The 26489-nt window shown below is 42.0% G+C and overlaps 2 protein-coding genes and 1 non-coding gene across 6 annotated transcripts in view; 2 read left to right on the forward strand and 1 right to left on the reverse strand.

Annotated features, from left to right (window-relative positions):
- The first annotated feature begins 651 nt into the window (after window positions 1-651).
- LOC147937448 (small nucleolar RNA R71) lies at window positions 652-758 on the forward strand. Its single transcript, XR_015569743.1, has one exon. It is a non-coding gene; the product is annotated as a small nucleolar RNA R71 (small nucleolar RNA).
- Window positions 759-8659: 7901 nt separating this feature from the next.
- On the forward strand, window positions 8660-9133 carry LOC147937449 (uncharacterized). The gene has a single exon (XM_087468813.1). It carries the CDS (start codon window positions 8660-8662, stop codon window positions 9131-9133), a length of 474 nt encoding a protein of 157 aa, XP_087324939.1.
- A 12508-nt stretch (window positions 9134-21641) lies between these two features.
- The window catches only part of LOC109126941 (uncharacterized), a 6453-nt gene continuing 1605 nt past the window's right edge, over window positions 21642-26489 (reverse strand). For all 4 annotated transcript variants that reach the window (XM_087470107.1, XM_087470111.1, XM_087470110.1 and 1 more), the window contains one exon: window positions 21642-26489. This exon is cut by the window's right edge and continues 560 nt beyond it. In XM_087470107.1, coding sequence (XP_087326233.1) covers window positions 22089-23117 — 1029 coding nt within the window. In that variant the 5' untranslated portion in view covers window positions 23118-26489 and the 3' untranslated portion in view covers window positions 21642-22088.

Genomic DNA, 26489 nt, shown 5'->3' on the forward strand with positions numbered 1-26489 from the left:
TAGCTTGACCCTGAAGAAGTTGTTGCATCATTTGCTTCATTTCTTGATCTGGGGCGGTAGTAGGTTGAACTTGTTGAGGGCAAAATCCTGGTGGTGGTCCTGAAGGAGCTTGGTATCCCTGCTGGAACTTGCTTTGGGGCGAATCCCGGATTGTAAGGCATAAAAGGTTTTTGTTGACCGTGCTGTTGTTGTTGAGGCGGGTACACCTGATCTTGTGGATTAGCAACATTATTACTTCGGTAAGACAAATATGGGTTCGTCTTGTAGGGGTTGTAACCTTTGTTGTACCCACCCTGATTCTGGACATAGCTGATCTCCTCAGTCTGCTCACCCTCCCCATCTGGAACTTGGAAAGGGTCATCCTCAGAGACAGAGTGGATGCTCCTCTGCTGGCTGAGCAAGAGGCGGTCAAGTTTGTCATTGACACTCTTAAGGTCCCGCTTGTACTTCTCCTCAGAACCAGACTCTCCTCTAACTGTGCGGTCATAGTCCTCGTTATAATTGCCATCAGACTGGGCGAGGTTTTCAACGAGTTCCCATCCTTCATCGACGTCCTTGTTCAGGAAGTTTCCGTTTGAAGCAGTGTCAAGCAGCATGCGTATCTTTGGTATCACACCACGGTAGAGAGTGCTCAGCAGTGACTCGTTGCTAAAACCATGGTGTGGACACTGGCTGTGGTAGCCCTTGAAGCGCTCCCAGGCTTCACAGAATGATTCTGAGCTCTTCTGAGTAAAGTTGGAAATCTCATTCCTGAGACGTGCCGTTCTGGAGTTGGAGAAAAACTTGGCCAAGAAGGCTTTCTTGCAGGCGTCCCAAGTGGTGAATGATCCCTTGGGAAGGTTTTTCTCCCATTGATGAGCTTTTTCTCCCAGGGAGAATGAGAAGAGGCGCAACTTGTAACCATCCTCACTCACGCCGTTGATCTTGGTGAGACTGCGCAGACGGTCGAACTCGTCCAAGTGGTCGAGTGGATCCTCCATAGGCAACCCGTGAAACTTGTTTCCTTGGATCATGGAGATCAGACCACTTTTGATTTCGAAGTTGTTCTTCTGCACGGCGGGAGGGACGATTCCAGCACGCTGATTAAGAGTGTTCGGTGCATCCCCAGCACCAATGTTTCGCGGTCCCGGATGTGGTGCATTATGTTGTTCCATAGTGGCTGGTGCGGGATGATCAATGAGTTGACGAGTTTGTCTTGGTCGGTGTAACCGATTGATGTCGTCGATAACAGGAAGGAAATTCTGATGCCCTCTTAATCTGGTGTGCATGCAAGGTTGCAATCAACAGGTCCCTGAGATGCAAAACAAACAAGCAGACAACCAAAACAAGTCAGTACTCAGAATAATGAGTGTAAAAGAACTTAATCTTGCAAAACTTGAAATCGTAAATGTAGCAAAACGAATCCCAAAATGGCAACGGCGCCAAATTGATACTAAGTTTTTTGTGTGTCTATCCTAGCAGGTCTCAATTAACCTTATGCAGTTGTAGTACATAAGGTGTCAATCCAAATGAGAATCTTTACTATCACTCAAGATGCAATCAAGCAGTCACAAGTTAAGCCAGATTCGAAATGAGTTTTTGTCTAACAACCTAGAGTGAACGAGATGCAAGAACAAAACAAGTTTTACAGAACAAGAGCTAAAATGCAATAACTTAAGAGAGCAAAAACAAGCTAAACGAGCAGAGACAAATGAGCAAGCTATTGGAACAGAAATAAAGAACAAGCTTAAGGATGCAGAAACTATCAGATAAGATAGAAGTCCTAAGGATGGGAGTAATTGATGTCGGTAGAGTATCCTAGTCTACAGAGTGTTTAACATGCCACAAGCAAACTATCCCTAAACAATGAACATCACAACTTAGCTAATCCAATCTCTTGACAGAAGCTACTCAAACTCAACCACTTCCAAACCTAGCTCTCGCTAGAGAAACATGATCAAGCATGGCATGAAAATCAAGTTCATTCACGTCAACAAACATCCTAGACATCTAATCTCTTAGGCTAGGAACGTAAGTCTCTGGCACTAGTTGGTCAGACATTTCATCAAACACCTTTTGGATGCAGAAATGTCTAAAACCTAGTTCCAATTGATCAGAGAGAAACTAGTATTTCTAACTCTAGTCCAGAAGGGAATCATACAATCAAAGCTTAAATACTCTACATCCTAAGATCCTCCACCTAATCTATCACATCCTCAAGAACTACCACACTACTCAGATCCGAAAATCATAGTCAAAGATATAAACTCAGAAAACATTAATTCAAGCATCCTAAGATAGATAAAAATGAGATGAACAAGTTTTAAGAAGAAATCCAATCAAAATACTGAATAAATTCAAAGATATCGGGATACAAAGTGTCAAGCGTTTTTGGTGGCTAGGGTAAACCTTAGGGGAAAGAACAAAAACAAGATAAAAGATATCTTCGAGTGAAAACTTAACAAAACGTATTTATAGTAAAACATGGAAATCTCTAAATCATAAAACGACAATATAGAAAGTCGGTTCGGGAATCCTTCTTGGATGCGTCTTCGGGACAAAACCAGGACGTCGGTTTAAGAGCATCGATCGAGTCGCATCGTGAGAGTGTCGATCGAGTCGCAACGTGAGAGTGTCGAGTCGCGGCTTGAGAATGTCGTCTGGGAACTGCTGATCGAGTCGCGTCTTGAGGGTGCTCAGGAGCCATCCTGGGACGTCTTGCTCGAGTCGTGTCTTGAGGGTGCTCAGGAGCCATCCTGGGACGTCTTGGTCGAGTCGCGTCTAACATCCGATCGAGTGGGAGCTCCCCTTTGCGTGCGGGTCGAGTCGGACTTCTGAACGTACGTGCATTCACTAAAACGGAGATAACTCATGAACCACGACTTCTATTGGTTTGCAATAAACTGCATTGGAAAGATGACTAAATTCTCTACAACTTTGATGAAGACGTCAAAAGCTAAATCCCAAAATAAAATCTTCACTCGACTCGATCAAAGACGTGGAAGCTTTTGTCGCTGGGTAGTGTAGATCGAGTCGCTTAACTGCTCTCCTGATCCTTGTTTTCATTTGATGGTTTGGACACCTCCTAAAACACCTGAAACAACTCCAAAATGCAAGATGCATGCAAGACCAATGCAAAGACTACCTAGATATGCATGTTATGCAAAAGAGACTAAAAACAATACAAAGCAATGAGTTAAGAGAACAAAATGAATGACAAATGCATCATCAAAAGGTGTAAAATATATACATATCAAAGCCTAAGCTAAACAAACATGCAAGACTAAGCTATCAACATGCAAGGCTAAACTATCAATATACAAGGTTAAACTATCAACATGCAAGCAAGCAATCATTCAAACAAACAATCAGTGATAGCATGCGGAAGATAATGAGCTAAATAAGCAAACAAATCTAGCACGCAATCAATCAACAAAGCAATAAAACTTCAATAAAAGAATATTTTAAACTAGTTTTAATTCTTAATTTTTGGGCCCGATATGCTTCCTTTTTCCTTTCAACACCCTTGTGAACACCCGCGCTGCAACCACAAAGGCATGCAACCGAAACATCACTTAGAGCCACACCGTCGTGTAGACAGCTTCGGCTAAGGTAGCAAGACCAGTAACCTCCGAGCTCTTCATTCCAACCCTACAACTCAACGACATGGGTTACATGATCGCGGCTGCATGCTGGTACGAAAATATCCTAAGGAAAGCCATACCCAAGTCTTACTACGCTAGCTAGACTTTGTCGTGGAATAAACGCATTAAGACTTCAACAAATTGATACTTGAGTTTTTATGGTTTTTAAGCACATAATTTTACAAGTATCTTAACAAGTTATGACCTCCGATACTAGAACATTTCGAACTAGTAACAAGTGTTGATGAGATCATGAGACCATCCAAGATGATGCTTGAGTCCTGCTCAACAAGAACGAAGTCAAAGATCAATTCTTCCAGCCAAATGACTATTTCGGATACATTCTTACCTCATTTTCAGCATATGTCGAAGTGGAATCAGTCCAATCAGAGTTCAAATAAAGGAGTTATTCATTTTACAAATCAGGTGAACTCATGGCTACGCGATTTGGACCTACGAGCATTCAACGGAGGATTCCGACCAAGTCCGAAGGATTCAAGGTATGAAACAAACTGTTCTGGAATCTTGATCCATCCTAGAATCACTGAGAATTGGAAGCACATTAAAAACAGTTCATACTTGATATATGGATATTTCAAATCAGTGGATCTGCCCTAATCCCAGTTTCGCGTCTGAGCCAAATATCGTGTTACACAGACTAACTCAGCATCAATTTCGACACGAAATCAGTTGGAGGATGTTAATGGATCTCTTATGTTTCCAACAAGCCCAATAACACAAGATCTGGCCAACAAACCACAAAGTTACGCTTCATTTGCCAAAGGAGGTCAACCTAGTTCTTCACATGAAGAATTTTAGGTCCAATTGGGTTAGGTGCTTCCCGAATTATGTTTGGCAACCAGGAGGTGTTTCTACTAAGCCCAATGTGAAGAAATGGTACAGCCCATGTTAAGAGTCTATCTCTTTGTTCTTTGTCTAGAACATTTCTTTGTTTCTTGGTGTGTAATATCCAAGCAACAACCTTCTTTTGCTGGGCTGGTGTGTCATATCTAGCAGTGATTGGAGTTGGGAATATCAGCAGCCTTCCGCAACTGCTGTGCGACCACTCAATCCATCAAATCTCCCTTGTTTCACCTTGCACCTTGGCGATTTTCTATCCTTTTTAGTCCGGCTGAGTGATTCTCGAATTTTGGGCGTATCAAGTGTAACCTCACAGCACATGCATTTAAACAAGAAAATCAAGCAAGGAAATTCAAGTAAAATTGCAACTATATGCTCAATGCAACCGTGCACTAGATGGAAGCCATTAGACTCCATCTAGTCTGGTGGTATGTGCCTGAACTCACAGAAAACCGGCGAACTCTTGGTGGAGTGGACGGATTCTCTCGGCGACGTTCTTGTCTCGGCAGAACTTCGGATCTTCTCTCTTCTTGCAATCGAGTTCCTTCTCGATGCAAACTCTTGATGGTGGTCGATAGTCTTGTCTTGATCTTCCTCTTCGTTCACACCTTCTTCCTTCTCAAACTCTCTCTTCTCTCTCTTCCTCACCTTTCTTCTTCTTTCTTTTGGTTTTTACGAAAATGAGAGAAGGGTGGGTTCCTTTATATAGAAGAGTTGGGCGGTGGAGTGAGCCAATGCATGGATAACACTTACTCGCTTCTCATTCCTTCTTTTCGAAAACTTGGTGAACAAGCTACTTCCTTCCATGGAATATTTCTTGTCTCCCAAATCTTTTGTGCATGCTTCTCCATTGGGCGCTTCTTAGGAGAGGAATGATGATGCTCCCCACTCCTTTCTTTGCATGAGAGACAATTGGTCAATTCCAAAGGTGGAAAATGATGTTGTCTCACTCTTGTTTCAACCATGAAATGATTTTTTTGCATGCAATCTCATTGGTCAGTTTTGTGAAAACATAATGATTATGTTTCTTCACTTTTTGCATGAAATTTGATTGGTCAATTAAGGAGACAAAAACTCCTTAATTTCCGGAATCTTGTCTGGTCGGTCAGCAACACCGCGGTTTGCCAACGGTACGCGACGCGGCACGGTCCCAACTGCGGCGGGTCATGGAAACTCTGCGGTACGTCTCGGTTCTGCGGTACGTGGTACGGTACATGGTTCATGGTACATGGAACGATACATGGTACATGGTACCATCGACTATCTCTCAGTCCATCCAGAATCGCGAGTGTTACAAGTCTTCCCCCCTTGAAAGGGATTGGTCTCCAAATCCGGCTCAAGTTGATCTTCTCCCATCTCCTTAAATCACTTAGGATAATCAGCCTTCATTTTATTTTCGATCTCCCAAGTAGCTTCTTCGCATCCACCGCAGTTCGACATGATTTTCACCATTTTAATCTTTTTCATGCGCATTCCCTTTACCATTCGGTTAAGGATTCTGATGTTCATATATTTTACCTAGTTTCACCTTAGTATATTCACATCTTTTGCATGTTTTACTATCTAGTTTGGCCATTATTGAGTAGCTTTAGGACTGTTTATACATTAGAGTAGATATGCATTGCATTTGCATAGTTTCTTGCATAAACAGGTGATTTTGGATCCTAAGGAGCATGGAAGGATGCTGAGAAGGATTTGAGCTATCAAGTGAAGAAAATCAAGGAGTTAGAGCAGAAGGAACCAAGTCCGCGAGTCCACCCGACCACCACACTCTACCAGACACTCGACCGTGTGCGGAGAGGGATTCGATCGGTTGGAAGAAGCAGAAGAAGAGGCCACTCGACCAAGCACTCGACCGAGCCGCCTGCCTATTTTGTTTTCTAGCCATTTAGGGCTTCCCCTCTCTCCTATATAAAGCTCTTGTATCTCATGGCCACAAAGGAGAGAACTTTTTAGGAAAATAATATCTAAACCTAGTTTTTACCCTTTTAGGGTTTGTCTACTTTTCCCTTTCTTTTGTTAAGATCATTAGCCACTTTTGTTTCATAAAAACAAAGAGATTTTTGATACTTGTTGGTTCCACAACTTTCTAAGTATTGATATTTTAGGTTTGATTTCTTCTTCAATATTGTAGATCTTATTCTCATCTATCAAATCATGCAAGTTTCATTGATTTCTGGGTTTATAACTTTGTTCATCATGTTTAGTGCTTGTGAGTAGTGGTTTAGGATCTTAAGGATGGATTAGGTTGGGTAAAGGTTATGGGTTTTTAGATTGATCAAGCTTTATTGTTATACATCTCTTCTAGATTAGATATGCTTTATGCTGTTCTTGTACTGAGAAGGTAAGAATAGATCTTAAGCTTCTTAGCATCACACCAATGGCTAAGTTGTTAGATAAGGCTAATACTAGAGATTATCATGAAGCATGCTAAGAGATTAGAAGTTTTTAAATGGTTTTTGACATGATGATCTGGTTGTTTAATGCCTGCTTTTATATGTAATAGCTAGTGAGAGCTAGGTCTAAGAAGTATTTAAGCTTGATTGTTATTGTCATGAGAATGGATTTAAGCTAGAGATAACTCATTGTTGATTGAGGTTTGTTGATCAGTCTAGATAACCATAGCTTGAGCCCAGCCCATGAATCCATCCTTAGGACCTTTATTTGTTTATTGATTTCCTATTTCAAGTATTGTTATTTGTTTCCTGTTTGATTTACTTTAGTTTTCCTCTGTTTTGGTTGTTTCTCTGTCTCTGTTTTGCAGCCGCAAGTTAACTCGACCATCCACTCGATCGAGCATCCGATCGAGTGCTTGCTCGAGCACCATCCAATGTTCTTGTTTATGTTCTGCATTTACTAGTTTCATTTCCTGTTCCATTCCGGTTGCATTCATTAAATTCTTGTTTAATCCTGTTTCATTACTTGTCCTGCATTAGTCTAGTTTATGTTCTTGTTAGTATCATTAATGTTTGTTTCACTGTTTATCTTGCATTTAATATCTTGTCTTAGTAGCTTTACATTTTGCATACTATTATCATCATTAGGTTGTTAGATAAACACATTCATCATATTTGGCTTGACTTAGATAAGGATTCATATCCTGATTGCCTGCATCACACCCATTATGGATTGACATCCTTTATGCTACAACAACATAAGGGTAATTGAAACACCTTGCATCCACCTGTTCATTCATCATCTCTACTATTATTCATTCATTCTTCTCACCACACAAAAAGATATGTTTCAATTTGGCGCCGTTGCCATTTGGGTGTTTGTTTGTGACATTTAGGATTTATACAAGTCTAAGATTATGTTCTATTGCTCATTTGATCACTACTGACTAAGATTCTTCTTCTGCTTGTTTGTTTTGAATATCTGGTACCAACTCGACCGTCTGCGCAATCGAGCACCTGATCGAGCCACAACCCGTATTCAAAAGGAATACTCGTCTCAGTCAGATCGACCTTCCACTCGAGCTAGTGCTCGAACAAGTGTCTGTTCGAGTCAGTAATCATGTTTCAAAGCTCTATATTCCATTATGTACCAACGCAACAACAACCAGGATTCCAGGCCCAATTGTGTCCCCCTCCAGGGCTCCAGACCTCACAAGCCCAAGAACTTGACTTAGGAGCTATGATGCAGCAATTTTTGTTTCGACAAGTAAATGAGAAGATTGAGGACGCAAAGCAGTTTGCTGAGCTGAACCAAACGTTGAATTATTATTCTAAGGACCTGAATAACAAGTTGGAGAGTCTGAACTCTAAGGTCAAGAACATGGAGAGCTACATTGCTTCCACTTCAGCTCCTACGCCAAACCAACTTCCTGGAAAAGCTAGTCAAAACCCAAGGGAGCTTACTGCTAAAGTTATTCATCTCTATGAGGAAGCTGTCACTGAGGACAGTGAGGTTCAAATTGGGGAGGATTCGTCACTAATTGAAGCCCAAAGTAAAGGTTTTACTCAGCAGACTGCAGCAGAAAGACCACTTGACAAAGTGCTCGACCACACACACGATCGAGTTCCTGATCGAGTGACCGATCGAGTCGTCACCACAAAAGCTATTAAGCCTGTTAGATACATTCCTCCTGCTTACAAACCACCTCTGCCATTCCCAGGACGTTTCAAGGCACAAAAACTGAAGGAACTCAGGGAAATAATTGAAAAAGGGAAGTGATGGCTTTACAACAAGAGGAAGTCGTTGAAAAGAAGGAAGAAGAGAGAGGGCCTGCTTTGGAACATTATGCTCCATATCCTCTCTACAAAGGCATGTTACTTGACATATCCAAGCAGAAAGCTCAGAATCAAGACATGAGAGATCAAGAGGAGATTGGGACAACTGTTGTTCCAACAAAACTTGAAGATCCAGGTCCATTTAATTTGCCTTGTTCCATCAGCTACCTACACTTCAAGAAATGCTTGTGTGATCTGGGAGCATCTGTTACTATAATGCCATACTCTATAGCAGAGAAGCTTGGACACACTGAATTCAAGCCAAGCAACCTCTACATAAGTCTTGCTGATGGGTCTAGGCAAGATGTTGTTGTCAAGCTGGAGAACTTCCCAGTTAAGATTGGCAAAGCCAGGATACCAACTGACTTCATCATCATAGAGATGGAGCAAGAGCTTGATGATCCTATTATCCTTTGAAGACCATTCTTGGCCACTGCATGAGCTGTGATTGATGTTAAAAAGGGTATGATCAGCCTAGACATTGCTGATGGGTTGACTATGAGGTTTGATATCAAGAATGCAACAAACCAACCCACCATTGGAGGCCAGCCCTTTGTTATAGAAGATAAAGCAGCTGATGACGCTTTTAAGAAAAAAAATAGACTCTAAGACCAAGGTTTCTTCCTATGAGGTAGCTTTTCAAGACCTCAAGGCTTTTGTTCAAGAGTTGACTAGCTTGGTGAAAGATCTCCAAGTGAAGCTCAACAAGAAGTTTGTTAAGAAAGCAAGCCCAAGGCTCAAGGTTAAGATTAAGCAAGGTTCAGGTGTTGTGACTGTTTTGACCAAGAACAAGGATCATGGTGATAAATTTGAACCAGGGGGGGACTTCATCACCTCCTTGGAATCTAAACCAAGCCTGAAAAGGCATCAAAAGTCAAGCTTAGTGACTTTAAACAAGCTCACTAGGGAGGAAGTCCCTAAGGTATCATTGTACATATGTTTAATTTTCCTTGTAGTTTTGATTTTTTTTCTTTTATGTTGGGAAGGACATTTGTTGAGAATGTAGATGGGTTTGGGATGGATTGGACTTGTAAAAGTGGATTCACAAGCCAACTCGACCTACCCACTCGACCGAGTACCAATCGATGGCCATAGTTGAGTTGCCTCCTTCCCCACCTCCAAATCAAGCTCCAAGCTCCAACTACACCTTTGACATCATGAATGAAGATGTGGACAACTTCTTCCACAACCAATAAGGTACCAACATCACCATTTCATTATAAATACCATTTCATCTCTTGTTTAGTTTTATTTTTAATCTTGAATCCTCTTACAAATTTTTCTTACACAAGAGACTGTGTAATTTAAGTTTGGGGGAGGGTTTGAGATAGCATTTGACATTGTTTTCTATTTTCTTATTTCAAATTTTTAGCATAATCATGTTAGTACTTGCATTTCATCTAAGGCATAGAAAAGACCAAAAAATTTGAAAATTTTCACAAAAATCTTTTTAAAAAAAAACAGAGTGTTCATGTAGTTTGCATTGCATATTCGGATCTTGTTAGGACTGTTTCATATTGCATTAGGGATCAAAGATGAGTTTAGCCTTGTTAACTTGCTTGAATTCACTAAACTAGGATCAATGCCCAAGTTAATAGTACTTTGATGCTAGTTGAGTAGCATGAAACATAAGAACCAAGTCTAGAATTCATATATTGCATTCTGTCTAAACTGAAGCATGTTGTGATATGAAACCATTTCCTATTTATAAGAACCTAATATTGACTTTTAAATATCAGTTTGTGCATTGCTTTAACCTCATGGATACTTTACACATATTTGGATCATCTTTCCCATTTTCTACCACTCTTCTTGATCCAAGTAGCAAATTTCATTATTGAATCAGTTTCCCTTACCCTTAACCAACCTTTCTTTCAAGCCTTGTTGAATCTTGAGTGTGTGAGGCCTATTTTGGGATTGAGCTTGGTAGAAAGTGTTAGGTTTGAACTGACAAGAATAAAACCTTGTGTAGTTCTAGTTTGCACTTTTCAAACTAAATAGGACTAGGAGGTTTAAATTCCGGGTTGGGACTTGGTATGTTTAAAAACAGAAAAGAAAAGAGGGAAAAGATAAAGAAAAGGGGAAGTCTTTAGGAGAGAAATGTTTTAAAGCAAATTTAAACTCTAAGTGAAAGAATGGGGTGCATTGAAAAGTTTTAAGTAAGGTTCTTGAAAGACCCCATCCCCGGCCATCTATGGCCGGAGAGGTTCTCCCGTCCCTTTACACTACTTAGTCATATTTTAGGGCCCATTCCTTTAAACAAGGTTCGTTTGCACATTCTGTGATTCATACATAATCCTCATGATATAATACTTAGAGTAATAATTATTCGATATTCATTAAGTAATCAAAGGATTCGATACAACTTATGAGTTTGCATAATAAGCTAGAACAAGCTGTATAATCGATCCTATCTACCCTTCACACCACCACTCATCTTCCCGGCCATGAGTCCCGCCCCTTTTAAAATGTCCCTCCTTCCCGCATAAGTAGCAGGTCCTTGGCCCATTGCCATTGTCCATCCTTGGACAGTTTCGGATCTCATGGTCCTTACTTCCACAGCGTCCGCATGCACCCACGGTCTTCCAGCAAGAACCGCTATGGTACTTTCCGCAAGTCTTGCACTCCCCATACCTGGGTTCAGACCTTGCGTTATCTGCCTTGTCCCACTTCCTCTTTCGGTCGGTGGTTTTGGCTGGGTGAGTCGAACGAGAAGAAACTTTCTCGCGTTTGAGCTGTTTCTCTTCCTCTATCCCAGCTTCGATCATAGCCGCCCTTTCCACCACTTCCACGACCGAGTTAAAGACACCGTTCACGCAATGGTTGCGGATGTCTACCCTTAGTCCACGGATAAAGCGACGTACTTGTGCTTTCTCATCCTCAATTTCCTTTCCCACAAAGCGCCAAAGGCGACTGAACTCAACGTCATACGCGCGTACCGTCATTACCCCTTGTACCAGGTTCAGGTACTCGCTTTCCAGTCGATCCCAAGCCTCCGGGGGAAAGAATTTCTTGTTGAATTCTATCTCGAAGTCCGCATAGGTTAGGACTTGACCACCTGTACGTTTCTCCACTGATACCCACCAGTCATGGGCTTCCTCTTCCAGGAAATGGACAGCAATGTCCTTTTGATACTCCTCCGGGCAGCGAGTGGAGTTGAAATTCCTTACGAGTCGACTCCTCCACTCGTCAGCCACAATCGGGTCCGTACTACCCGAGAAATGTTTTGTCTTTAGCCTTGTGACATGTTCCAGTGCATCAAGGTAGTCCTTTCTCTTTCTCGGAGAATCTCCAGGACCTACCCCAATGGTCCCCGCAACAATCTTGCTACGTACCGTTGGTACCACAGGATCCGGTACCAACGCCTTTGTGAGCACGTCCAGCTGTGCCATCATGGCCTTCATCGTTTCCCACTGTTCCTGGGACGATGGTACAACATTCGGTTGCCTATTCACGTCCGTAGCTCCGCTACTCTCCGGCTTATCATTATCCGGTTGTTTTTCTCCAGCCTCAGGTCCGACTGCAATCAGGGTGTCCGTGTTCCCTACGTCCGCATCGACCATAGTCTCCGCGTCCATGGTCCCATCGACCATAGTCTCCGCGTCCATGGTCCCATCGGCCACCTCCTTGCCTTTTCTTTTCTTTTCCTTGCTGCTCTTACCCATCTGCAAAATTATGCATTAGTCACGGCTAAATTAACAAACCGCAAACAGTAAGAACAACTACCGCGAGATCCCATGAAGCCGATGAGTGGTGATGCCCCAAACCCGCACTACCGGTCCTAGAACCAAGCATGCTCTGATACCAACTTGAAAGACCCCATCCCCGGCCATCTATGGCCGGAGAGGTTCTCCCGTCCCTTTACACTACTTAGTCATATTTTAGGGCCCATTCCTTTAACAAGGTTCGTTTGCACATTCTGTGATTCATACATAATCCTCATGATATAATACTTAGAGTAATAATTATTCGATATTCATTAAGTAATCAAAGGATTCGATACAACTTATGAGTTTGCATAATAAGCTAGAACAAGCTGTATAATCGATCCTATCTACCCTTCACACCACCACTCATCTTCCCGGCCATGAGTCCCGCGCCTAAGCACTTCCTTTCCCGCGATCACCCTCCTTTCCTGAAACAAAGTAGGCATCAATAACATTCCCTTTCCCGCTGTACATGTCATGCAATGCACGCTAGGTACTAATAACCGTCCAGTACAGAGATCGGCCGGTAGAGAGTTATCCCGCGCATCAGTTCGGACGGTGTACTGGGGGTCTGTACCGATCCCTGTCCAACCGCCGAGCCGCGTTTACTTTTCTCCGCCCGAATTGTCCGTACTTGGACACCCCGGATGGTACGCTGATCGGTAGGGAGGTAGCATGCGCATCAGTTCGGACGGTGTACTGGGGGTCTGTACCGATCCCTGTCCAACCGCCGAGCCGCACCCCCTTTCCTCCGACCAACCGGACCAACCGAAGCATTACTTATGCTTATGTTTGATGCACTACCCCAATTCCCAGAGCCTATATGGACGGTACTGTACCGTACCTTCGACCCTTATTACCCTTCTCGCCGAACTCTTTATTTCTCGGATCCTTCTTCCTGATCTTTACTCGTACTCTCGAGTTTTTGGTGTATTTTTCTGTATCCGAACGTGTCCGCAGAATGAGAGGATCGCCCCCTTTATATAGGGTCCTGGGCCGTGGTTTTGGCCCCAAAAGGCACCCTTCGGACGAATCCGTTCATTCACTCCTGTTCGCTCATGTACGCTCGCCGTACCCGTTCGGCCATGGCCATTAGGCCGTGCCCTTTCGGTCCCGAGCTCCCAACTGGTCAGTGAACTGTCCACTGTCGTCCAGCTGGTCGAGCTGAGTCGAGCTCCCTGGCAGCTGGTCGAGCTGACACTAGCTGGCCGAGCTGACCGCAGCTGGCCTCAAGCTATCCAGAGCTGGCCGAGAGCTGTCCGGAGCTGGCCCGGAGCTGTCCGGAGCTGGCCCGAAGCTGTCCCATACTTGGCTCGTTTTCTCCCCTTGTCCGAGCTAACGAGTAGCTCTTCCCCGACTTGTCTGAGATCACCCTTCCATCTCGGACCAAGCCATGGCCTACGATCCTATTCAGGATCGCGGGCGTTACAGTTCTAATCAAAGAAAAGAAAGAAAGAAAAGAAGAGTCTAGTAAAAAGCTTTATGACTTGGGAAACAAGTAAGAGAAAGAGCCTTAGCATTAAAGAAAGAAACCCCCATTCCACTAGAGAAATCAGTAAGAAACCTCTCCTAAGACTGAAAAAAAAAAGAGAAAAAGGGCAAAAGAGAAGAGATGAAGTTAAAGGGTAGAACTAAGACATTATGGGATTAGAATGATAGGAACAAACACTTTGGATACTTTTGGGTAGACAAGGTTCTGTTCTTGTATGTGTCTAAGTGATCTTACCTTTAGCCTTCTTCTAAAGCTCAATCCACTTTTTGTGAGAGAACCCTTGTTATTGATAAGCCCCACTCAAAAGAGACATCATTTTTGTCTCTAAACCCTTATTACTAAGCCAAATGAGTTTAAGCATTGCATAAGTTGATTCATGTTCTTGTTTAATGAATGTTAAAGGAAATGGTTGACTTGAATGCATATGGAAGTCTAAGGCTTGAATCAGTTAAGGTTGTGAAAGGCTTGTCTAAAATTTGTAAGTACAGCTCATTCAACTTGCATCCTAGTACTAGTAACTTAGACATTGATTCTAGCTAGCTTATTAGCAAGTTTTAGGTGCTGAGATCCCACTTCAAAACCTCATTCTCCTTCTTATGTCTTGCTTATTTGCTTGAGGGCAAGCAAAGACTAAGTTTAGGGGTGTTGATGTTCATATATTTTACCTGGTTTCACCTTAGTATATTCACATCTTTTGCATGTTTTACTATCTAGTTTGGCCATTATTGAGTAGCTTTAAGACTGTTTATGCATTAGTGTAGATTTGCATTGCATTTGAATAGTTTCTTGCATAAACAGGTGATTTTGGATCCTAAGGAGCATGGAAGGATACTGAGAAGGATTTGAGCTATCAAGTGAAGAAAATCAAGGAGTTAGAGCATAAGGAACCAAGTCTGCGAGTCCAATCGACCACCACACTCGACCATACACTCGACCGTGTGCGGAGAGGGACTCGATCGGTTAGAAAAAGCAGAAGAAGAGGCCACTCGACCAAGCACTCGACCGAGCACCTGGTCGAGTTGACCGAGCCGCCTGCCTATTTTGTCTTCTAGCCATTTTAGGGATTCCCCTCTCTCCTATATAAAGCTCTTGTACCTCATGGCCGCAAAGGAGAGAACGTTTTAGGAAAATAATATCTAAACCTAGTTTTTACCCTTTTGGGGTTTGTCTACTTTTTCCTTTCTTTTGTTAAGATCATTAGCCACTTTTGTTTCATAAAAACCAAGAGATCTTTGATACTTATTAGAAGATCATTGTCTAGATATAACTCATTGTCGATTGTGGTTTGTTGATCAGTCTAGATAACCATAGCTTGAGCCAAGCCCATGAATCCATCCTTAGGACCTTTCTTTGTTTATTGATTTCCTATTTCAAGTATTCTTATTTGTTTCCTGTTTGATTTACTTTAGTTTTCCTCTATTTTGGTTGTTGCTCTGTCTCTGTTTTGCAGCCGCAAGTTAACTCGACCATCCACTCGATCGAGCATCTGATCGAGTGCTTGCTCGAGCACCATCAAGTGTTCTTGTTTATGTTCTGCATTTACTAGTTTCATTTCCTGTTCCATTCCTGTTGCATTCATTAAGTTCCTATTTAATCCTGTTTCATTACTTGTCCTGCATTAGTCTAGTTTCTGTTCTTGTTAGTATCATTACTGTTTGTTTCACTGTTTATCTTGCATTTAGTATCTTGTCTTAGTAGCTTTACATTCTGCATACTATTATCATTATTAGGTTGTTAGATAAAAACATTCATCATATTTGTCTTGACTTAGATAAGTATTTATATCCTGATTGCTTGCATCACACCCATTAAGGATTGACATCCTTTATGCTACAACAACATAAGGGTAATTGAAAAACCTTGCATCAACCTGTTCATTCATCATCTCTACTATCATTCATTCATTCATCTCACCACATAAAAAGATATGTTTCAGATTCGAATAGGCGTTGCTTCCAACGACTGGTTTTCTTTCAACTCAGGTGGAACATCCTCGACCACTTTGTCCTCTTCACTTAGGCATTTCCAGAGTTGTGATACATGGAAAACCTTATAAAAGGCGACTAACTTCGGTGGTAACTCCGGTTTGTACGCCACTGCACCTAATCGTTCAATCACCTTGTACGGGCCCATCAATTTGCAGGTGGTACGCTGTACTTAGGTTCACCCTTGTTCCCAGGGCTTTTTGGAAAGCTTTCAAGAAATGTGAGGTGAACCGCGTATCACGGTCAGAGACAATGGTCATCGACACTCCGTGCAACCTGACGATCTCCTCGATGTGTCATATCGCGATTACCTCGGCACCATATGTTTCCGCGATTGCGATGAAGTGTGCAGATTTGGTCAATCTATCCACCACAACCCAAACCACATCATGCTTTAGTTTACTCATAGACAATCCGATTACAAAGTCCATCGTTCCATGATCCCATTTCTATTCCGGCATGGGTAGACTTTGGACTAGTCCGCTCGGCATTTGATGCTCAGCCTTGACGAGCTGACATGTGTTACACTTGGCAACCCACGCAGCCACTTCTCGTTTCATTCCCTTCCAATGATATTTCCAATCGCGATACATCTTGGTTGATCCAAGGTGAATCGAAAACTTAGAGTGGTGTGACTCCCTTAGAATTTCCTCTCTTAACTCCTTGCTTTGTGGCACACAAACTCGACTATTAACCACAATGGTACCACTGTTTGACGTTTGAAACTCGGTCTTACTATTCTCCGCCCAACTCTTAAGTTCTATATCCTTATGTTAAGCCAAAAGAATTATACTAAGTAGATCTCCTTGATCGGACGTTCCTAAGCCCAATGGCTTAACTTCTCTCGACAATGAATTTAAATGCAACGTCCCCATCATGTAAACCAACGCTTCTTGATTTTTCTCTGCTTCTACATCGAAGCGTCTCCTACTCAAGGCATCTGCGACCTTATTCACCTTTCCCAGATGATAGGCAATTTCTAAGTCATAGTCCGCAACAAACTCCATCCACCTTCTTTGCCTTAGATTTAACTCCGGCTGGGTGAATATGTACTTCAGACTCTTGTGGTCGGTGAAGATTTGTACTTTGGCTCCATAGAGATATGAACGCCAAACTTCAACGCGAACACGACCACGCCCATGCGTTGGATAATTCCTCTCGTTCTTACTCAATTACCTTAAATCATATGCGATTACTCTACCCTTTTGCATTAGTACACAACCTAGCCCGTTATAGAGGCATTACTGTACACCACATACGACTCATCTGCCTCTGGCAAAGCCAGTACCAGGGCACTTGTGAGCATCACCTTTAACTCCGAGAAACTTTTCTCGCATTCCTCTGACCATAGGAACTTGGTATCTTTACTCGTCAACTGTGTTATTGGCTGAGACATACTCGCAAAGCCTTTGACAAATTTTTGGTGAAACATATTTTTTTGTGTGGTGAGATGAATGAATGAATGATGGTAGAGATAATGAATGAACAGGTGGATGCAAGGTGTTTCAATTACCCTTATGTTGTTGTAGCATAAAGGATGTCAATCCATAATGGGTGTGATGCAAGCAATCAGGATATGAATACTTATCTAAGTCAAGCCAAATATGATGAATATGTTTATCTAACAACCTAATGATGATAATAGTATGCAGAATGTAAAGCTACTAAGACAAGATACTAAATGGAGGATAAACAGTGAAACAAACAGTAATGATGATAACAAGAACAAAAACTAGACTAATGCAGGACAAGTAATGAAACAAGATTAAACAAGAACTTAATAAATGCAACAGGAATGGAACAGGAAATGAAAAAAGTAAATGCAGAACATAAACAAGAACACTGGATGGTGCTCTTGCAAGCACTCGATCAGATGCTCGATCGAGTGGGTGGTCGAGTTAACTTGCGGATGCAAAACAGAGACAGAGCAACAACCAAAACAGAGCAAAACTAAAGTAAATCAAACAAGAAACAAATAACAATACTTGAAATAGGAAATCAATAAACAAATAAAAGTCCTAAGGATGGATTCATGGGCTGGGCTAAACCTATCGTTATCTAGACTGATCAACAAACCTCAATCAACAATGAGTTATTTCTAGACAATGATCTTCTAATACATGTTAATCCATTCTCTTGACAATAACAATCAAGCTTAAATACTTCTTAGACCTAGCTCCCACTAGCTATTACATATAAAAGCAGGCATTAAACAACCAGATCATCAAAGTCAAAAACCATTTAAAACATCTAATCTCTTAGCATGCTTCATGATAATCTCTAGTATTAGCCTTATCTAGCAACTTAGAAATTGGTGTGATGCTAAGATGCTTAAGATCTATTCTTACCTTCTCAGTAAAAGAACAACATAAAGCATATCTTATCTAGAAGAGATGTATAACAATAAAGCTTGATCAATCTAAAAATCCATAACCTTTACCCAGCCTAATCCATCCTTAAGATCCTAAACCACTACTCACAAGCACTAAACATGATGAACAAAGTTATATACCCAGAAATCAATGAAACTTGCATGATTAGATAGATGAGAATAAGATCTACAATATTGAAGAAGAAATCAAACCCAAATTCTCAATACATAGAAAGTTGTGGAGCCAACAAGTATCAAAGATCTCTTGGTTTTTATGAAACAAAAGTGGCTAATGATCTTTACAAAAGAAAGGAAAAAGTAGACAAACCCCAAAAGGGTAAAAACTAGGTTTAGATATTATTTTCCTAAAAAGTTCTCTCTTTTGCGGCCATGAGGTAGAAGGGCTTTATATAGGAGAGAGGGGAAGCCCTGAAATGGCTAGAAGACAAAATAGGCAGGCGGCTCGGTCAACTCGACCAGGTGCTCGGTCGAGTGCTTGGTCGAGTGGTCTCTTCTTCTGCTTCTTCCAACCGATCGAGTCCCTCTCTGCACACGGTCGAGTGTCTGGTCGAGTGTGGTGGTCGAGTGGACTCGTGTACTTGGTTCCTTCTGCTCTAACTCCTTAATTTTCTTCACGTGATAGCTCAAATCCTTCTCAGCATCCTTCCATGCTCCTTAGGATCCAAAATCACCTGTTTATGCAAGAAACTATGCAAATGCAATGCAAATCTGCTCTAATGCATAAACAGTCCTAAAGCTACTCAATAATGGCCAAACTAGATAGTAAAACATGCAAAAGATGTGAATATACTAAGGTGAAACAAGGTAAAATATATGAACATCAACACCCCCAAACTTAGTCTTTGCTTGCCCTCAAGCAAATAAAGAAGACATAAAGAAGGAGAATGAGGTTTGGAAGTGGGATCTCAGCACCTAAAACTTGCTAATAAGCTAGCTAGAATCAATGTCCAAGTTAATAGTACTAGGATGCAAGTTGAATGAGCTGTACTTAAAAATTTTAGACAAGCCTTTCACAACCTAAACTGATTCAAGCCTTAGACTTCCATATGCTTTCAAATCAACCATTTCCTTTAAAATTCATTAAACAAGAACATGAATCAACTTATGCAATGCTTAAACTCATTTGGCTTGGTAATAAGGGTTTAGAGACAAAAATGATCTATCTTTTGAGTGAGGCTTATCAATAACAAGGGTTCTCTCACAAAAAGTGGATTGAGCTTTTGATAGACAGGTTTTCACCCAGGGTATCAATCCCCTATGCAGTTGTAGTACAAAGGGTTATCAATCCAAATGGTTGTGTATTGCTAGCAGGAAGGATATGATTAGAACAATGCAAGTCAAGCCAAGCAATTAGGGTTTTGGTTCTAACGATTCCTAAAATAAACAAAGTAAAAGAATATAAACAAGTAAACCACATGACCTAAGCACTCGATGCAAGCAATCGAGTACAGGATCGAGTGGGGTGATCGAGTATGCAAGTGAGATATGAACAGCTCGAGGTATTACTCGATACAGGTTATCGTGTATCTGATCGGGTAAGTAGTCGAGTAAGTGAAAGAAATGCAAATAAATAAAATACGAAAGTTCCTTAGGATGGGGGTAATCAAATCCTAAGTGTTCTAGACCAGTACGGATGCCTTACATGCCTCAAGCAATTATTTCCAAGACAATGAACCTCTAAGACCTTGTCACCACACTTTCGCACTAGCGACAATCAACCTTGAACACATTACCACACTGTCGCACTAGCAATATGAACAATCAGGCATTAAGAACGATTCATTATTGTCAGTAGACTTAAACTCATCTAATTTTGTTACTCAGAGTTAAGTAAACCTCTAGCATTGGCTAAATCAAGCATTTTATCTACTCCTTTCGGCCTGTAGCATTTGTAAACACCCTAGATCTAATCTCAACCTTTCGGTCTGTTGACAGCATTAAGAGCACCAATCTAGAAGGAAATCTATCAATCATTTACAGTCAACTAAAGCATCCTAACCGATCAAGAACACAAAATCATCTATCCCATCCCTAGAAACTTTACTACACTACTCGGACATAGAAGCGAATAACAAGGCAATCAAAATGAATGAAAATGACATTGTATTAAAAGATAGAGTAGAGTAGAGAAAATAAATGATAGAAATCTAAGAAAACTACAAAATAAAAATGCAAAACAAGAAGGAAAATGTTGAGTCACCCAGTTCTCTCACAGAAGCTCTCGCTCTCTGGTTTGAGGGTCTGCGGCGTGCTCCTTTGCAAGCTAGGTGAAGAGGGGGTTTATATATGGAAACCCATTTGACCTAGCTTCCTTGACCTGCCCGATGATCTACTCGATGGGGTACACGAGGGTGAAGTCGGGTTACTCCTCGGGTGGATCTTTGGATTGCTCTTCATGCTCTTGGATCCTCCTCGATCGTTTTGGGGTTCGGACTTGTTCTTGCAGCTCGATGGCTCCTTCGAGTACATGCTCGAGTTGTCCTTGTTTTTCCCCATTTTTGGCTCTTTAGCACCTGTTTTTATCCAAAATATGCAAATGCAGAAATGCAACACCCTAAATGCTCTAAAAGTGAATTCCTACAGTAAATGACCTAAAAATGCTAAGTTAGAGGTATGAATAATGCAAAATATGGACAAAAAAGGATGCTAAAAACATGTAAATTAGAGAGTTATCAGACCCCCAAACTTAAATCTTGCTAGTCCTCTAGCAAGGAAGTAAGAGGGTACAGTTTGAAAGTGGGGACTCATAACCTTAAGATGCTAACCGAAAGATTCAAGCTATAGTCCTTAAAGATAGTTTAATGGTGCTAAGATCAATCAACATACTTACAAATATTTTTCTATGCTTATTACCATGCATCGATCTAGCTCAACCTCCAACTAAAGATAAGGAACATCTCTTTCACATTCAATTAAGTGTTTGGCGAATTCTTGCAAATGGAAGGTGAATCAAGCTCAATCGGTTTCAAGGGTAAGACTTTTTAGTAAGGTGGTTTCAAAAAAATTCTTTGGGTGGTTTTCTCTCAAAAGATGGAATGCTAGACAGTTGTGAAAACTATCTAAGACTGATAATAATTTGGGCATACAAAGCTTAACTCTTGATGATCTACCCTTTTCTCATTCACTCTCATTTTCATTTTTTATTTATTTAAACCCCCTAGAATTTAAACTACCCACATCCTTGATTTTAATTCTCTTTTTTTACTCCCTAAGGTTTAGTCTTTTAAACTTTAAACTTCTAGCTCTCTTTCTCTCTTTTTTGTTTTTTTTTTTTTTTTTTTTTTTGCTAAACTCCTAATGTAGATATATTCTTCTCTTTCTTTCTAGGAGACTATAGCAAGAATTCTTCTTTCTTTTTTTTTTGTTTACTTAGAGACTTAGAACAACTTCAATACTAAGGTTTGATTTTAAACAAGGTGGTTTTAATCATTGTCCCCTAAGATGCATATGCGACAATCCTATATGAAACAAACTAGACTCAATCCTAATATGCAAATGCAACTACATGAACACTCTTTTCTTTTCTTTTTCTTAAAATTTTTCATTTTTTTTTTTTTGGGTTTTTAATGCACATAGATGCAATGCAAACTCAAATGAATAAAACTAGCATGCAAAAATTTGAAATAATAAAAATAAGAAAATAAAACACAATGTTAAATACATTCTAGGACCCTCCCCCAAACTTAAATTACACAGTCCCTGTGTAAATAAAAATTTGAAAAAGAATCCAAGAATCACACAAAATGAATTAAACTAAATGCAATGTTATATACAAAGATCGGATGAAAGTGGTACCTCATGGGTTGGTGAAGAAGGAGGTTGCAACAACCTCCATACTTACCAACGTGTAGCCTGGGTTGTCTTCGGCTTCTGCAGGTGCTAGTGTTTGCTCGTCATAGAGCTTAGAAATGCGCACTAACGACTTACTCGGACCAGCATCCGAGGTGTTGATCGAGGGTGGGATCGCGTAGTTCATCGGGTAGGGCATCGGGTAGTACAACGGAAATGGCGGAAAAGGTCTAGAATGATCACCCGTGTATCCACTCGGAGGGTGCATCGTGTATGGCGTCGTGAATGGCATCTGGTAAGGTGGAGGGAAGATCCCTGTGTACTCACCCGATTGGGTGCTTGATGGGTGCATCGAATAGTTCATCGTGTATCCCATCGGGTTAGGTGTCGGGTAAGCATCAGAATGGCTTCTCCGCGATGTCTCAGGTCGGGTGATGTTCTCCTCGGCTTGGGGCTCGTATGATGATGCTCTGTAAGGTTCTGGAGGTGGCAGTCCTCGAGTTCCTCCTAGCGGTCCGCTTCTCCCCATCCAAGTTGGTGCTTGTGCCGAGGTAGGAGCTGAGGCACAGCTTGCCTTATCTTGCAACTCCTTGATTTGACCTCCCATTGTCTTCACCGAACCGGTAAGATCTTTTACTTTCTTCGCCAAGAACTTGTTCATCCTCTTCAGCCAGCCGATCCTCTTGTGAGCTTCCCTCACTCCAACCGGTTGCTTTTGAGAGCATACATAATCCTCAAAATCGAACTCCTCCGAGCTATCTCCCTGTCTCTGCCTGGTCTCCTCTCTCTTCTCAGCTTTGGACTCCTCCTCCGGGTTGTACAGCTCCTCCAACGGTGGTGTGAAGTCAATGTTGTCGCCAAGCCAAACCTTGGTGCATATGACATTAGGTAGAACCATTTGAGCAGCTCCGGCGGTTGGATGGACAAACTTGAACAGCGTCATGTCATTAGGCCTCTCGTGGGCCAAAAATCTTGCCAGCACGTGGTAGTCCGCATCCAGCCATCTTGGTTCATGAACAATTCCTTTTAAGGGCATGTCGCATGCCACTAGGATCGGTGTGACTAGTCCCCCAATGGAGATCTCTCTGCCTCCTTCTCATCTTTTCACGGCCCACGATTTCAGGTAGAGGAATTGATCGAGTAACACAAACAACATGCTTGTATCCGCAACATCTCCAACTAGTGGTGTACTATCCCTAGTATTGTCCAAAACTCCACACAGTGCAATATCTAACAGCTGGAGCTCATGGTCGTTCACATTCCCAGTCTCTTTTCTAGCAAAAAGAGTGCATGAAAGGGAATTGTGAAAATACCTCAAGACAGGGCTACTTATTTGAGCGGATTTGGAGTTTGTGGACTTGTAGGGGTTCTTGTCTCCTATTTTCAGCCATAGGGACCTCATTATTCTTTGCCAACCTCCTTACCTTCCCCACTACCAGATTTGAAGCTATACAGCTTCTCCATCTCTTTGAAACTGAGTCGGTAGTCCTTGTTCCTCACGGAGAAGGTGATGAACCTGATCCCCCCATCGGGTAGTAGGGTCAGGTGGTCCTCGAAATAGTGCATCTTCAAGGTTGAAAGGAAGTGGACCGTCTCCTCCTCATATGCTTCAAGGTGGGCTCGCATCAATTGGCCCAGGTGGCACATATCGAACAGGTACTCGACGTCTCTAGCGATGCCCAATTGCTTCATTGTTTCTCGGTGAGGGTAGTGGGTACCAACAAAGCTCATCTTCCAAAAAAACTTGAAGAGTCTTGCCGGAGTATCCACCTCCTTCTACTTTAGCCTCCAAGAGGCTTGGCGGGTCCTCTCTCTCTGCTCCTCTTCTCTCTCTCGGTCCTCCTCCTCAGCGTGTTGATCCTCTTCCTCAACTGCTCTCTCAACCACCTTCTCAGCCTTCTCCGAAGCCGTTCTCTTCCCCCTTGCAACCGCTTGCAACCGCAGCTCTGCTCCTTGATCGAGAGGTGTGGATCTCCCCTTGCTCTTCTCCTCCGTCATCAGAATCGACCTCCATAGGGTCGGTAAGGGTCTTTTCGGACGTAGACAGGTCCCTACGTCGAGGAGAACGACGGACAGCACTCGCCATTGGACTCGGTGAGCGAACTCGGGGGCCTACTCGATCGGTTACTCGAGAAACAGGTCGGGTGGTGGATCGGGTTGTGCATCGGGTTAGGGAGGCTAAACGTCCACCCAACGGTTGGGAATGTGGAACGTTTCCTCTTCCTTGAGACTCTCGAAATTGGACGGCATCACCTCCGGTTGTAGCAGCGGCGGAGGTTGATCTTCTTCCCTTCCTTTGGTAAATTTTAGCGATTGGCTCCATGTTTGATTCCTTGAGAAGAAAAAGGCTAAGTCTCAAGGTTAATAGGGTTAGTCCCAAAGAAATCGAATAAAGCTCGAGTTTGAGAGAGAATAGAATAGAAACTTTGGAAAGCAAAAAATCTAGGGATGAGTGATACTGATCGGTGATGGAAGGGGAGAGAATGTCGAAACCCCTTAAATAGGCTAGGGTTTGGTTGGTGGGCTTCACTGAGAGTGGGATTCGAACTCCACTCGCCACCCGAGCAGGGACACGATCAGGCGCGTCGAGTACGGTGTCGGGTTGACCCTCAGGTTCCTCGATTTTCCTCTTCTTAATTTTCCATTTTTTTTAATTTTTTAATTTTCCATTTTAATTTTCCATGTGGAAGAGGTTCTGGAATCGTCTCCACTGCAGTAGGCTGGTTCAACAGATTTTCCAGGTCTTTTCCAGGTTCTAAGGCAAATGTGGTGTTGACCTTTTCAAGACGTTGCACCTTCCTTTGCTTGGTCTTTGTAAAGAAAGCTTGACCATAAATGGTTGGCCTCTTAATCCCCTTCTTCACATCAAACTCCATCTTGAAATGCTCACCATGATCTATTTTGATCTTGCCTTGCTTCACCTCTATCACAGCACCAACTGTTGCCAAGAATGACCTTCCTAGAATCAGCGGATCATCTGGTTCCTTGTCCATATCGAGGATCATGAAGTCGACAGGCACTTCCAATCTTCCAATCCTGAGAGGCAGGTTCTCCATGATACCAATCGGATGCCTCACTGTTCTGTCGGCCAGAACCAAATACAATTTACTTGGTTTAAAATCAGTGAATCCTAGCTTGTTGGCAACTGAAAGCGGCATAATGCTAACTGAAGCTCCAAGGTCGCACAAACAGTTCTTGAAGATCCGAAGTCCTATCAAACACGGCAAGAGCGAGGATCTTCAAGTTTTTCCTCAATTCGCAGCTCAGGATCCAAGCAAACTCCACTTCTCAGAATTTCAAGACCGATCTCCTTGACAGCTTCCTTGACCTCATCCTCCAATCGAGCTGCTTCCTTGGCAGCTTCCTGCTGAAGTTCGTGTGGGAGCAAAGACTTAGGTGGTGTAGCTTTACGCTTAGCCATTCGCTCTGCAAGCGCCTCCAGCTGGATGTCAAGTGCAGCATCCATCCTTTCTTCTACTAGTGCAGGTGGTTGAGGCTGATCTATCTTTTCAACATCTACTCGATGCAACATCCGATCAACACCATCGTGTAGGTCATCGGGTTCCACTTCGGGTTGTTTTTCAGTTTGCGATTCTCGAACCAGTGCTCGATCATCAACTCGATCAGTCTCTTCGGGTAAAGACACGTGTTCATACTCGGATATGTAGTACTTGGCCTCATTTCGCATTGGGTGTTCCACCTCCTCCCCATCTTGATCATCACTGTCCCCAGTGAGGTAGTCCTCATAGTCATCATCAAGGAAGATGGCTTGAGCAGTTGCATAATCTTTGGGGTTTTGAACAGCTTTACCTGGGAGTTGGTTGATCTTTGGGGCTGGTTGGTGGTTGTTGTGACGTACCTTTGTGTTAAGTGATTCGTAATTGGCATTAAGATCATTGTACCACAGGTTAAATCATATTTTTCTATAGTTATATGTTAAATAAGTAACTAAAATAATTTAAAACGTATTAAAATTTTGTTGGAGGTACGAAAGAGTTCCTCATAGATTTTCTAATTATATTAAACCTTACTTTGATATTAAATATCTTTCCGTGAGATTTTGGTAGATGGTAGAAATATAAAATCTCACAAGATTTAAGAAGATTTAAAATTGATCGTCATGACTAACATAAAGTTCATTACAGACACGTATGTCTCTACTAAATTTATACTTGATAGATCAATAATACTCGCTCTAGGAAAACTGGAAGATGAGACGTGGAACCACAATGATTCAGAATTAGAAACCATGGCTAGTTTGCTCCTAATCTGTATATCAACTCCTAAGTCGTAGCTTAATGGTCCTACATTTAAATTTGAAAGGACGATATTTTTGGAAGGGACACAAATATATCTGTCAGTCACTAATTCACAACTCGTAATGACTCACCCTAGCTAGCTCTGGTAT

Source organism: Camelina sativa, chromosome 10 (genome assembly GCF_030686135.1).
Source record: "Camelina sativa cultivar CO46 ecotype springtype chromosome 10, ASM3068613v1".
NCBI classification, from domain to species: Eukaryota; Viridiplantae; Streptophyta; class Magnoliopsida; order Brassicales; family Brassicaceae; genus Camelina; species Camelina sativa.